The sequence below is a fragment of the Glandiceps talaboti genome, chromosome 5 (assembly GCF_964340395.1).
Source record: "Glandiceps talaboti chromosome 5, keGlaTala1.1, whole genome shotgun sequence".
In the NCBI taxonomy this organism is placed as follows: Eukaryota; Metazoa; Hemichordata; class Enteropneusta; family Spengelidae; genus Glandiceps; species Glandiceps talaboti.
The window spans coordinates 10150915-10166293 of record NC_135553.1 but is presented as its reverse complement, the minus strand read 5'-3'; the positions used below and the strand labels follow the sequence as shown (position 1 = coordinate 10166293).

The window sequence follows — 15379 nt, the reverse complement described above, 5'->3', positions numbered from 1 at the left end:
ATTTTACATGTAATTCTTATGTAAAGTCATAGATAACCATCTCCTGAGTAGTGTGTGCATGACCTACTGTGAATACTAAATATATGATGTTGTACAGGAAAGTGGATGATGATACATCTTAGAACTGATAACAGGACCATATTAGAAGGTTCACTGAAGTACTCGCATAACTCTTACCTATCTCCAAGCAGGAAATGACAATGACTTTGGTCTACAGATCCTTCCAGACAGAAATAATACAAACACAATGCAAATACTAAAACACAAACTAGTACTGACGGCATGAACTTGAAGATGAAGTAAACAATGTACTGGCCAACCACCTGGAGAGAAAACAAAATCATGGACTTTACATGACACTTGTGTAGTTGAAAGAGCTGACCAAGTGCAGAATAGCGGCCACTAGTGGGTTGTCAAAAAATGGAGTAAATGTTAGGGGGCCAATCTTGTATAAATCCAAAAGCTCACCCCAATACTGACTCCCTAGCTTCGATCAACAAAAAGTGTAATAGTAATACAATAAATCCACTATTCTACACTGCAGAATACAAGCAATCAACAAGAAAAATACTTCTAGTTGTTACATATAACTTACTTGTGGGTCCAAATGATTGGAATTTTTGCCAGGAGCCATTTTCATGATTTTCTTGTTCATGGGAGTTCCAAAGAATGAGATGCTCAGCAAAGGTACAACCACACCCGACAACCATAAAATATGGCTGCCTGTAAGTGGGGGTGGTAGTAACAAGAAACAAGCCACAAGTTGAATACAAGATAACGCTATTTGACAATTCATCAGGAATATAAAACAGTTGATCAACGCCTGGGTTAGACTTCTTGCCTGTGTTGAAGAATGAAAACAAATAAATGTACACAATGTAATTTGTAAAGGTTTGCAATATACATGTCTTGTCAAGTTGCAGGCAAACCTAAAATTCTGTTTTTTGCTGATGTCTTTTCAGTAATTGCCATAAAAACTGAAACTGACAATTGTAAAACTGTCCAATATAAAAAGTCATTCTTTGTGAAAACATTAGTAGAGTGGAACCGTCAGGACAATAGTACTATGTGTGTGAAATCTTGTGACACCTTCAAAGCAGCAGTCACTGTCCCCTGACTAATGCTCTCCCCAGGTGTACTATTTCTGAAGTACACCACCTACACAACCATACAGAAAACAATGATATTAACCATATTTGATACAGCTATGATTTGGCCACCATTCATGCAAAGTCAGTGTGCAGGGCAGGGTGGTAAAATTTGCCTACTAATCTCTTTGCTATTGGTTCTAAAACTTGCCTAACTTCCCTCATCAACTATGTCAATGATACTTTGTGGAAAGTCACTTATATGGGAAAACTTTGCTAACTTGCCTCTATAACCATATCAATGATACTGATTTTATAACCTTGGTGGAAAGTCATGGAGCACAGCAGGGTGTCAAAACTTGCCTAACTTACCTCTCTAACAATGGGTCACAAAACTTGCCTAACTTACCTCTTTGACTATGTCAATGATACTGATTTTATCATCTCTGTGAAAAGTGAGTGAACAAGGTAGGGTGGCAAGTAGATGACTGAGATCCAACGGTAAAAGTCCCTGTGCTTTGGTTGAACTACTGCTATGTCGTAAATACTCTTCCTCACTATACTGCTGACAAACTTGTGGATATAACGGTTCCAAACCAATACTGTAGGAAAGTAAAATATACAATGTTATTCACACTCTAGCCCAGAGACTTTGCTTGATGATGCTGTCCGCCCCAAAACACTAAGACACATATGACTATACCGCCAGCTGTGCAAACATAATTCACATCTTCTTCAAAATTATATCAATGTTTCTGTATAAGAAGTTCACAACTTACTCAGTGTACAGGATAATTCTCTCACCTGACATCTGCCTGTAAAAATATCCCTGTATTGTAGAAATTGGCTGTACTTCCAAGACAGCATACTATCTCCCCATTCTCCTGCATAATAGCTATCATCTCTCTGCATGCTGTCAAAAAATACAGATCATACTGAGTCACAGACTATAACATAAAACCATAGTTTCAAATTTTACAATTACACAAATTTGCTATCATGTTACATTTGAATATGATAGCAAAGTTTGCAACTTACTGAAAGTGTTGTTATAAACAAAGTCCCTTATCAACTTTACCAAACATAAGAATTGGCAAACAAGCTTAACATAGAGGAACTTGGGAAATGAGATCGATTTGACCAACCCACTAATTCTTACTACCCTCAACAAAAATGTTCTAAACCACCTCTGAACACATGGGGGAACTTGGGAACTCAGATAGATTTGACCAACCCACCAATACTTACTACCCTCAATGAAAATGCTGGGAATGAACCCTGGGGAACTAAGAAAGATTTGACCCCCACCCCTACCCTAATACCTTTCACAAAATCACTGATACTAGACTGATATCTTACCATCTGGTGTGCAGTCTGTAAACAAAGGCACCAGTAGTGGAACATTGTCAACATTCTCTATGTGAGGACGGATGTTTCCAATACCTCGTGGTAGTTTGGCCTGTTTATAATAAGATTAGGAAATATGAAAGAATTATACCTAACATAGTACCAGTAACACTGTAAAACACAACTCAATAAAATTCTCATTCTGTTTCCAGTACACTTCAATAACGACTTGAAGTTGGCTAAGAAACTTGGAAACCAATACCAGCTAGCTATCAACTTCTATGTAATATACTGTTTGACGGAATATTAAAAATACAGTAATGTCTCATTTACAAATGAATTTTTAGTTTATAACAAGGACTAGTCACGACTTAAGTCTTACCCGATTTGTAATTTCAAATGCACTCTCTGCCAGACTATTCATCAGGCCTTCATCGTAATCTTCACTTGTAACAGTACTAAATGTACATGTCTCTGACACATGCCTTGACCTCAAGATTGTCAGGTCATCTTTCTGTGTTGTTGACGACACTGCACCATCCGGGCTTGTCTTGCCACTCGTTACTTTACCCTCTGAGTTCACTTTCTGTGGTCTATCCTGAACACTTGATGGATTAAGGGGAGTGGTTTCAGTGACTGTTTCATCTTCAATGTCAATCATCAGATCCCCTGGAGAACTTTTTGGGAAATCCCCTACAGATTTGCTATGGATGAGTTTGTCCCTTGTTTCCTCATCTGATGAGAAGGACAACACATGAAGCGATTGTGTTGCTTTTAGTTTCTTTTCAGGTGATACTTCAATGTCGTCTTTAGATTTGTCGTCTCTAAATGTAACCTGCATGTTGTCAAAGTCTATGACCACGTTACTCTCTTGTGTCTTTTTCTTAGTCAAAGACACAAGAGAGGATTTATTTGTATAACCTAACTGTGTAGTCACTTGATTAGCAGGTGGTGTCTCTGTACTCCTTAATGATACATGACAGTTCCAACCTACTTCTAAACCAACTTTCTCAGCAAACACCTGGAATTTCAAAAAAGCAACATTTTAATTCCAAATTTTTAGAACCACAAATTATAAATATCATAAATTTTTAGAACCACAAATTATAAATTTCAAAAATTTTAGAACCACAAATTATAAATTACATAATTTTTTAGAATCACAAATAATAAATTTCACAAATTTTAAGAACCATAAATCATAAATTTTATAAATTTTTAGAATCATAAATAATAAATTTCTATAGAGTATTCTTTACAACAAAACCTGGTTTGACAACTTGATTATAAAAGTTCTATAAAAGTAGACAGGTATATATGTAATCACAATATTTTACCTTGCTCTTCAGTTCATTATCCGGTGAAAAGTGTACAAATCTGATACAAGCATTGTCTAAATTCTCTATAAGTCCTACGATATCTTCCTTCGCTTGATACTGCATGGCAACCATGCCAATGAAGATCTGACCAGTCTGGGCTCTGAGAGACAAATATGAGAAATGGAAGGAGTCACAAAGACAGGTAAAACTGATTATATTCTATTTCTATATATTTTAGTTGTCTGCCATCAACAATTTCCTTAATATCCTACAAATTTTTTGAACTGACGACTATACATGAGCAATGGATGAATTGATATTAATAGCATTTTACTTCATGATAGGAGGGTCAAAAATAGAATAAGAATGTCGACTTATTCTCACACACACCTAAAGTAATGCATGTGTAACGAAAGTCAATGTCTAAACCAAGAAAAAAAATGTTCATTATTTTTACAACATTCCCAGGAGGTAAAATTCTATACCAAGAATTCACCATCAGTAATATGAGTAATCTGTCTGCTGTTGGTGGACACTGACAGAGTTAACCAGTCAGGTGGGTGTTTTTTTCCCCACAAACACTGTGTTATCCCATTTTGAACAAATCAATGACCCCACATACATCAGAATTATGAGTTGTCTACACTATCTTTCAACACTAACCTGAACACACCATCAGGATCCTGGATGTCATGCATACGGTCATATGATGAATCACCACTTGATTTTCTGGATTTCTTGTTAAGACTTTGAATAATGTTATGCACAGGTGAACTGTAGGAAAAAACAATATCACTGAGTTACCCGTATCCTTCAAGCTATGACGGTTGAAATTCATATGATTCTTAAATCTTCACTTTGTAAATTTACAACAAATTCTGAACTTTCAGCTCACAATTCATAGATCTCAACACATATCCATGACAACACTGACTGCTGTACATGCACTAATACAGGGAATTCATATTAGATATAATATACTGACAACTTAAAATAATTGTATGCCTTTTAAAACCATTTTTTTTTTACTGTAAACAAAAAATTGGTGATGCTTCAAAATACAATCAACCTATAATCAATAAAACGTACGTCAACATTTTTTTTTTTAATTAAAAAAAACATTGGTAAATGGCAACACATGAGAATGTAAAGTTGGTGCAAGTGTTACAGTAGTATTGCAAAACAAAACATATCATACCTAACTGGACTTGGGATTTCATGTATTGGCAGTGAAGTACTTTCAGTGGTAGGCATTTCAATATAAGACTGACCAAAGCCGCTAGTGATGGTTTGTGACAATGGTCGGTAGGCAAAGGCACAGCAGTATGCTGACAAACTAGCTCTGTGGTAAAAATCAAGAATCTTCTTTCTGCATCAAAAAAAGAAAACAGTGTAAATATCATATACTTGTGATCCTATACCTGCCTACAGCCCTACGCCCTTCAGTGTAAAACAGTTCTCACGAATATTCATAGTGCAACTTGGATACATTATTTCTGTTGACTCCCATGATGCAATAGTCCATAGCAAAGATACACTATAACTGCACAAGATCAACTTGCTGTTTCTCAGAAATCGTAAGTAAGTATAGGTGATGTAAAATCATGAAATGACTCTCCAAAACCCAGTTTTTCCTGGAGTGGTGTTCCCTTTCATGTAATATCTCTAAATAAATTGTTAGAAATACATGTCCATGAGTGACCAATAGCATTACTCTTACATGTACATGGTAACACTTTAGGTATTACAATGCCAAGCCATCATCCCATTTTCCATTCATTTCTATGCGTTTACATACAATTTTGATTTCAATTCCTCAGAATTTGAAAAAGAAGGCCACCATCACACTTTACAATGACAAGACAGCTAAGTTTCATCTTTACAGAATTGGAAAGCGTCATCATTTTGTGACATTTGACTTGGACTGTGAGATTACTACCTGTCATTTCCTGTCAGTGGGCATATATCAGCACCGTCCCAGAAATCTGTACATGCATCTAATACCATCTCAGCTGTCCCTTCTGTCAACATTTGTAGTGCATCTGAAAAGGAAACACAATTATTTCATATGTACCAGAGATTATTTGCATTGGTGCGCACACATACAAGTTGTATTTTCATTGCAGTGCAATACCGAAAAACATTATTGCATACCTGCATGCAAATGTGATATGCAAATGAGGACGCAATCATTCACTACACATGAAATCATGTGATTGCACATGATTTTTATGATTTTTGTGGAAATTTGCCATTTCAGATAAACATATGTAATAATAACAGAACCCCATGCCATATGAGTTCCAGTGTGGGTACTTGGGTATTTGCACCTGTGCTTGCAGTGTTTTCTGCTGCACTTTCACTCGCTATGCGAGTGAAAGAATGGGTGTAGAGAATACGCCAAGCACTCGTGCAAGTACCCCGAGTACACCACACTTGCACTCACGTATCATGGGGTTCTGTCACATCACATAATACAGTTTTAGGTATTGCAAACTAGTATATCACATACACATACACATACACATACACATACACATGAACTGATGTAAGAAATCACTGGTACCTGTGGAATAATTTTCATTAGCAAACATAATGAACTTATTATATTTCTATCATGTGTTATTCATCATATCTCTATCTTACCTGTATTAATTGTGTTGACACCACCAACAACCACAGACATCATATGAGGTAGGGTATACTTTTTGTGAAATGACATTGTCTTCCGCACCTTGACACTGTGTACACTTTCAGTTTGCATTGCAGATATAGGCTGTGAATAAATACAAAATATTACATAATCATATATCACATGGAAATCGTTCATGAAAGAGCTGTGATCAAGGAGATGGTTTATTAAAGTGGCCATATGGATGAGGATTGGGTAGTTATTTTAGATTTTCAATTTATAAAACAATTTTATCATGGCTTCCTACTTGAAAAATTGTTGTGAAACAACATAAGCTAAATCTTTGTTTGTGACTCAATTAATTGCAAAATCATAATAAATGTCGTCTAAAATGCTGTTATTGAACATACAATAACACAAATTTTTACACATTTTGTAGCTCTTTGCAATGTATTGAGTTACAAAAAAGGACTTATAGTCAATGTTGTTTCATATTGATTTTCAAGTAAAAGCCATTATAAAATTGTTTCATAAATTAAAACTCCAAAATAAATAACCAATCCTCATCCATATGGCCACTTTAAGATTGTCTACTAACACTGTGGTGGTCTCTTCAATTTATTCTCAATTGGTGAAGAGGTCTTCAAAACAGTTTATGTTTGGATAACAAGGTCATTAATTTTCGAAAACTCAAAATATATGGTTTATGTCACTATCCCACCTGCTTTTATCTGAAGTCAAACTGTCTTGTATTATGTGGATATGGGTAGTGCCGTCACAACAGCAAGGTTTGTCTGGTTAAAGGGCCATGTCAAATCAGGATTCTACTGTTGGTTTGAAAAAACAGTTGTCTGGTAGACCTATAGAAGATCTTAGTCCAGAACAAACAAATTATCCCTATGTAATCCTTATGGTTCCACTGATAAAATAGCACTAAAGTGAGAACCTAGGATTGAATCATGGGCCTTTAACTGGTGCCTCTTGTATCTCATATATTTTCTGTATGTAATTAACAGCTGTTGTTAATCAAACAATTACTCACCACTTTTCTGTATGTAGCTAACTGTTGCTGTAATTCAAATGCATCACCCGCTTGTTCTGAGAAGCCCATCAACCGAGCAAGGTCACACAGACACCTGTAGGTTTAAAAAACTTGATTAGTTAGAAGCAAGACTATAGACAAGTATGACAACGATTTGTATATATTATATTAACATGACCATGATGCTGTACAAAATAGAGTCATTCTGTTAGTATTAAATTCCATGCAACATTGACAACACACAAGTTGGTATACTGCTGTGTCAATATCCTGCATCTCAGCAACTATTCTGAAGAGGAAAGTATTTGACGATATGCTGGTTAACAATGATTAGTGTTCCAATGGATGGTTTTTAGTCGAGACACTCTCAGGATGGGTTACAGATATGTGTGTGTTTACACATATATTGGCACCTATACAAGGTTGGAGTTGTTCCTGTACAGCTGTGTGAAAATAACTACTAATACTCAGGACATATTTATGATTGAACCATTGAACATAATGTCATCTCATTTCTATAAAAAATCTTACTAATATTGCTGAATTTGATCATCTGGATTGACTGAATTCTTTCCAACAATGCTATATTTTCAGATGATAAAATATAGCGATGTTTAATAATAAGATTTTATTTATGTCATGCCAGACAATAAAATGTAGCGATGTTGGTAAAATCTTTGTTGAGCTTGACAATGAAATACAACAATATCAGTACAATTTGTCTCAAGCCTGACAATAAAATGTAACAATATCAATAAAATTTATATTGAGCCAGATGATAAAATGTAGCGATATCAGTACAATTTGTGTCACGCCAGACGATAAAACGTAGCAATATCAGTACAATTTGTGTCACGCCAGATGATAAAACGTAGTAATGTTGGTAAGATTTTTGTTGAGTCTGGCAATGAAATGTAGCGATATCAGTACATTTGTGTCACGCCAGATGATAAAATGTAGCGATGTTGGTAAGATTTTTGTTGAGTCTGGCAATGAAATGTAGCGATATCAGTACAATTTGTGTCAAGCCAGGTGATAAAATGTAGCGATATCAGTACAATTTGTGTCAAGCCAGGTGATAAAATGTAGCGATATCAGTACAATTTGTGTCAAGCCAGGTGATAAAATGTAGCGATATCAGTACAATTTGTGTCAAGCCAGACGATAAAATGTAGCAATATCAGTACAATTTGTGTCACGCCAGACGATAAAATGTAGCAATATCAGTACAATTTGAGTCAAGCCAGGTGATAAAATGTAGCGATGTTGGTAAGATTTTTGTTGAGTCTGGCAATGAAATGTAGCGATATCAGTACAATTTGTGTCAAGCCAGACGATAAAATGTAGCAATATCAGTACAATTTGTGTCACGCCAGACGATAAAATGTAGCAATATCAGTACAATTTGAGTCAAGCCAGGTGATAAAATGTAGCGATATCAGTACAATTTGTGTCACGCCAGATGACATTGTGTTTCAAGTTTACTGGTATAAATTTAAAACCTGTGCATAAGTATGATTTTCAAAACATTTTCAGACAGACTGTCATGCAAAGAATCTTCATTAGCTTTATGGAATAGAAGAGAAAGCTGGACAGATTAGAAAGAAAGGTAGGCAAGGGGATGGGAGGGGTGACTGGAGTAGTTTAGAAATGATGGGTAAAGAGCAACATGGTTAGATATGTACATGTAAAAGTGGGTTATACTTCCATGATGTAAGTATATATTGGCAAGTTATTAAAACAATTACCATTTCTCTAAGTTGTTCCAAAAATACTACGCATACATACACACATTCAAGTCATGTTACTATGGGGAACTTACGACATCATAATTTTGGAATTTACATATTTTCATGGATATCTGTTGATTTTACATTTTATCTCACAATTTGTAGTGAAAACAAAACAAATACATAACAAATGTGAGAAAAGGGAAATTTTTTTTTCATTTGCAGATACAATCAGCACTTATAATAGTTACGTCAGTTTTGAAACTAAGTACGTCTACATGTACATATTAATGTGTTAAATTTTGATAACTTTGTCATTCTTGGTATAAAATCATAGAACCATTCACCCACGAGGAGGGTCTATGGGTAAATTCAGAATTGATAATTCATCACTTTCACTCTTAAACATTTCAATCTATGGGCAACATTTATCTTGACTCTCATGCCGGTAAATCAATATTAGAACGCAAAACTATCTCAAATTCTTACTACATTGTATTATAAGTAGTAAATGATCCAACAATGCATAACTAGTAGTCAATCCATGCAGCAATACAAATACCTTATACTATATAAAACACACAATGTACAGTCTTGTTATGCTAATTTCTACCATACAGTACATACTATGTATGTACTGCACAACCAATGTCCTATGAACAACTCTTTCCTATTGAAATTGAGTGTTCCTTCCAATACCCCCTCCACCCCCCACACACCCAACATGTTCCTTCTAGTAATCTCATGATCCCTCTTAGATAACGCCTTCTGGTAATCTCAGTTTCTCTCCAAACAACCCCCCCCCCCCCCCCCACCACACACACACACATACACGACAACAAATATGTTCCTTCTGGTAATTTCATCCCCCCCCCCCCAACAAACACACTCAACAAATGTGTTTCTTCTGGTAATCTTCCCCCTCCCTGTGCTTTTACTTCTAAGTTTTCTTTGTACATGTAAATGCTTGTATCTAAGTTGATTTAAGCATACATTCCATTTCCTGACAGTTTCATTTTGATATCATATGCAGCATTTATCTATGCACCTCACAATGAAAGTGAGATCTTACATAAACAGAGATGTTATTAACACAGGAGAATAGCATTCTACATCTCATATGGAGTTCACATTTCAAGACGTTAAAGTGAGCACATGGATGAGAATTTGGTAATTATTTTGGATTTTTATTTGATAAAACAACTTCACTATGTTTTTATACTTGAAAAAATAATGTGAAATAACATATACCAAGTCCATGTTCATAACTCAATACATTGCAAAAAGATGGAAAAAGTGTAAAAAGTTTGTTATTGTACGTACAATAACAAACATTTTATACATTGTTTAATGTTTTGCAGTTTATTGAGTTATGAACACAGACTTGGTATATGTTATTTCACATTATTTTTTCAAGTATAAAAACATAGTGAAGTTGTTTTATCAAATAAAAATCCAAAATAAATACCAAATTCTCATCCATATGGCCACTTTAAACAGTACATAAAATTATGTAAAACACAAAAAAACTGTCTTCCTACAAATAAACTTCACAATCATAACGATAATATGTCTCTTCTGTGTGCTTTGCATATATGCATATAATTTGCATAAATTAGCAGGAGTGGTGAAGGGAGATATGATCAGAGCCCAGAATTGAGATGAAAGACATAGCTAGACAGAAACCAAAGTTTGTGTTGTGTGCAGCTGAGTCCATGCAGAGGTAGAAGGAAATCATACTCACACAGGCTGACTAGAACACAGCAAATATATGGCGAGGGGGTAGATAGATATCAAGAAATAACAAAACAAAAAAGAACGAAACACATCAGAATTGCAAATGATGATGGATAACAAAGGTCAAAAGTCAAAGTGGACAGGTCATTTTAGCGACATTAAAAGTGTCAAGTGAACTTCAACACAATAGAATCAATGCATTCAACAGAAAATTTGAAGGTGAATCTCAGATGATGACAGGAGGTCAAAGGTCAAAGTGGACAAGTCATTCAGTCACCAAAAAAGTGTCGTGTGAACCTCAACACAATAGAATCAATCATTCAACATAAAAATTTGAAAAAAAAACAGTGAGTGAAGTGTTTCATAGGCAATGGTGATGACTAAGGGCAAAGGTCAAGGGTCAAAATAGACAGGTCATCTGACTGGTGACAAAAATGTTATTTACAAATTGCAGGAACACAAGAGAATCAATACATTCACTATTAAATTTTATGAATTGGGAAGAGTTTTGTAAGCAATGATGGTATTCATGTACTAACATATTCCCATATGTGAAATGACAAAAAAAAATGTTTGAAGGAATAAATATTAAAGTATGGCTAGATGGAGATAAGTATGGCACCCCTTACAGAGTCAATTTATCAAAGTAAGGATTTTACTAACTTGGTGATAGACAGAGAAGAAAACTGTAAAAAAAAAAAAAAGTTCGTTCTATGAGGTCAAGAGACTTAACAAAACTCTTGTGGGGGGGAAATGAACTGAAGAATACTAACACTATCTAATGACAGCTTGAAACTGAATACACAATTCAATACAGAGTTTCCGTATTTAACTTCTACAACGGGGTAACAGTCAACTAAAGCATTTTCACTGCTTGTCACAATTGTTTATAGCATACATATCAAGTATAGATACTAACAGTTGTGGCACTTGACATTAAGAGACACCATATACTGGGATGATAATAAATAAGTAAATGTAACAATACACTTTTATATTTGCTGATATGAATGCTATAAACAATTGTGACAAGCAGTGAAAATGCTTTAGTTGACTGTTACCTGTTGTAATAGAATTGAGTGTACGATACGGTCTTTTTAAAAAAAGAGTTTTAAGATTAAGGATACTTCATTCATGTAATACTTTGATCACATTTTGAAGGACCCATGCACTCTTCTATAGAACACTGTCATTTGTCTTCATAGGTTTTTTCTTTGCTAGCTAAATCGTCTACTTTAGTTTCATCAATAATCACTACCCGTAGGTAAAAGGGGGGTATACCCTAAAACCTGGACTGGGCCCAATGACTAAGTAGCATGCCTAACAGCCAAGCCCAAGAGTCCTGCCAAATGGCCCAGCCCAGGTTATAGGTTACACTGCAGTATTACAAATCAATTGTGATATACATGATGTATTATGATGAGTTTCTATGTATGGAGAGTGCAATAGTTGTAGATGATAGAGTTCCTAAACAGTGGTGAGATAGACAATGGTGGTCGCCTGAAACCATGTGTACAACACAGCAACCACTTGTAAAAAGCATGGGGTCTCATTTTTTTGAATCATGGAAGACTTTTTGAGTCAATATTCTCTAACAATACAGAGTCACCAAGTGGTTTGATAACCATGTGGATTGTGTACAATACAGCAGAAACTTCTGAAAAGCCGAGAGGGTCTGTTTTTTTTCATCTTTCAAGACTTGTATACATACCGTCTTGTCACTAGAGGCAAGTTCTGTTGATTAGCGATACACGTGACATGGTCTATGAATTCTGTTCGTTTCTCCATTGCATCCATGTTGCATGTATTCACCAAGATGTTTAAACCCTGTAAAGAGAACCCATACAGATGTTGCAATCATTTTAATCTGAATATAGACTGTACGATCCACCCTCACTGGCCTCCTCTCTCCTAAAAAATGTGTGAGGGCGCCCAATGATGGCGTACCTTACAGACTAATCTGAATACTAATAGAATTACCAAAACCATTTTTGAACATTGAGCGATTGTGGTGTAACTGGATGGCTGTGTAAATTTGTCTGTTGAAATTGCTGTTTTCATTGTCTTGTCTTAAACTATGCTTCCACATTCCACCATCACCACCACCACAACCACTACCACTACCACTACTACTGCTACTGCTGCTGCTGCTACTGCTACTGCTACTGCTACTGCTACTGCTACTACTACTACTACTACTACTACTACTACTACTACTACTACAACAATTACTACATAGATTTGTAATTTGGATCAGCAGCTACTTTTTTGATGAAAGTACCAACAATAAAATATCAACAATAACAAACTTACATTGGCCTGTGTTTCAATCCCAGGTTCTCACATTACATGTAGTGTTATCTTATCAGTGAAGTCATTAGGATTAGATAGAATTATTCTTTTGTTCTGGACTAATGTTTTTTCTATACCTTAAATTGCTGGGACAACTGTTTTTCTCATTCAAATATTGCAAACTGATTTCTACAAACTTACCATTGGTTTCAAAGATGTAAGGTGCCTCTGCCAGTTAGGGTCATCAAACTGTAAACCTGTTACACTTCCCTGATATCAACAACAAACAAACAAACAAACAACAATTACAACAAATAAACAACACACATGGAGTCAATAGCTTTGCATGTTTTACAAGTTACAGTTCAGATTATTTTATTACTAATTTCAATGATATTAAAAAAATATGTCGTATCATCTCATATTCTATTCCAGCAATGAAATGACCTACAGACCGAATGCCACCTCCAACATCTCCAGTCTACCTAATTATACACTGTAAACTGATTTTGTGCAATTTTACAGTCTTCAGCTTGTTCTCAAAGACTAATCTTAACTAATTACCAGATTTGTACATTGTGTTCATGTACAAGAAGACATTTTAGTCACTACTTATTTTTGCTGTTTTGTTTTCCAACGAAATTAACGAAAAGTTTCATGTTTTACAGTATTTGCAATACACAGGCTATGTTTCAGATTGGAAAATCTTGGATAGCTGCTGGGTAGGTAAAATTTACAATGACCACAGGCAATATACAAGAGTAAGTAAATACTTTGTCAGAACTATGGTTTTTGCAAAATACTCTCATATTTTCTATAGCAATCTAAATGGATGAAATTCGTCATAATAAAATAAATACACATTCCCTTCTCATCATGTAAACTAAACATTTGTTAGATATATAATAAAAATATTACAACTAGATATGGGTATTTAAGATCATCATTCAATTATTGGGTATAAGATAAAAGCTCATATTGGAACAGTAATACATAATATCCCTGCAAATACCAATACCGGACTAAGGGACACTGCAGAGCATTGAAATACTTGGTAATAATCTGTTTGAAATCATACGTGAAACTATTCAAAATTTATACGTCAAACTATTCCAAATTTACAAATGTAACTACCAGTATATGACATGAATAGACAAAACTTACCAAGTGACCTTCAGTTAGATCTAAGACTTCAACATGACATTCAGGAAAACAATCTGAAAGCAAAGAAGGACCAACGGCATTGTAACACAACTACATGTAACAATTCTTCAGTCATTTATTCCAAAAAAGTGACCTAAGCTTGCGGTCTTTGACCAAAAATTACATTTTAACATCTGAAATACACATGATGACATTGATCACATCACTTTGCATTGATCTACTTATCATCTATACACTCCTAAGAACATCACTACCAACTATCAAACATATTTGTGAACTGTTTTTTTTTTAGTTTAAGATATTTCATCAAAAATAAAAATTTTGTAGCTAATTTCCATGGCAACGATCACATAATCTTGGCACACCCCTGTATACATTTTTACTGTTAAAGCCCCTCTCCCCATTACTGTCAAATCTGTTACCTACCATCATCATGAGACGACTCCTCAAATACAGAATCATTGTCCTTAGACTCAGTCCTATGTGTCTTCGTTCCTTTTATCCTGACTTTATCCATCCTTTGTTCCCTGTCTTCACTATCTCCTTCATCTTCTTCATCATCTTCCGTCTCATCTTCATCCTCACTGTCTTCGGGAGGTAAACTACTAAAGAAGAAGACCTTCTCCACTGATGGATTTGGCCATGACAAGATACCTGTTTTGTCTACACAACTCAACTCCTGGAGAAGACAAAAATGCAAAAAAATTAGATTCATGATTTGGATGACACTTTTGTTTATTTGTTTTCTGTCGTGACAACCCAAAATGATGGGGCAGTTGATCAGGTAAAAAAAAAGTAAGTGTGTGTGTACATGTTGAAAATACAGACCATGTCAGTATGCGAATTTAAGAATCTACCAGAATTTAATGTCTTTATGTATCTACTTACAGTCACAGTGCCTAGAGTCTGCATGATATTAGCAGTCCTTGTTAGAGTTTCACATTTTCCAAACAAGGCAGCCTTGAAATGTCTCCATACTGACAACCAGCTGACTTCATGCTAGGAAAAAAACACAGAAAAAATAGTGT

General features: G+C 35.1%; 1 protein-coding gene across 1 annotated transcript in view; it reads right to left on the bottom strand.

The window, feature by feature from the left end:
• LOC144435144 (transmembrane protein 94-like) overlaps positions 1–15379 on the bottom strand; it is a 31425-nt gene that overhangs the window by 4520 nt on the left and 11526 nt on the right. Inside the window, exons 10-26 of the mRNA XM_078123711.1 lie at positions 15240–15350; positions 14778–15030; positions 14352–14404; positions 13389–13457; positions 12607–12722; positions 7429–7522; positions 6401–6530; positions 5694–5796; positions 4953–5123; positions 4418–4528; positions 3773–3914; positions 2818–3456; positions 2448–2547; positions 1893–2001; positions 1498–1690; positions 596–841; positions 178–323 (exon numbers count right to left, since the gene is read on the bottom strand). Of these exons, the coding sequence (XP_077979837.1) occupies positions 178–323; positions 596–841; positions 1498–1690; positions 1893–2001; positions 2448–2547; positions 2818–3456; positions 3773–3914; positions 4418–4528; positions 4953–5123; positions 5694–5796; positions 6401–6530; positions 7429–7522; positions 12607–12722; positions 13389–13457; positions 14352–14404; positions 14778–15030; positions 15240–15350 (2786 nt within the window). The remainder of the gene's footprint in view (positions 1–177; positions 324–595; positions 842–1497; positions 1691–1892; positions 2002–2447; positions 2548–2817; positions 3457–3772; positions 3915–4417; positions 4529–4952; positions 5124–5693; positions 5797–6400; positions 6531–7428; positions 7523–12606; positions 12723–13388; positions 13458–14351; positions 14405–14777; positions 15031–15239; positions 15351–15379) is intronic.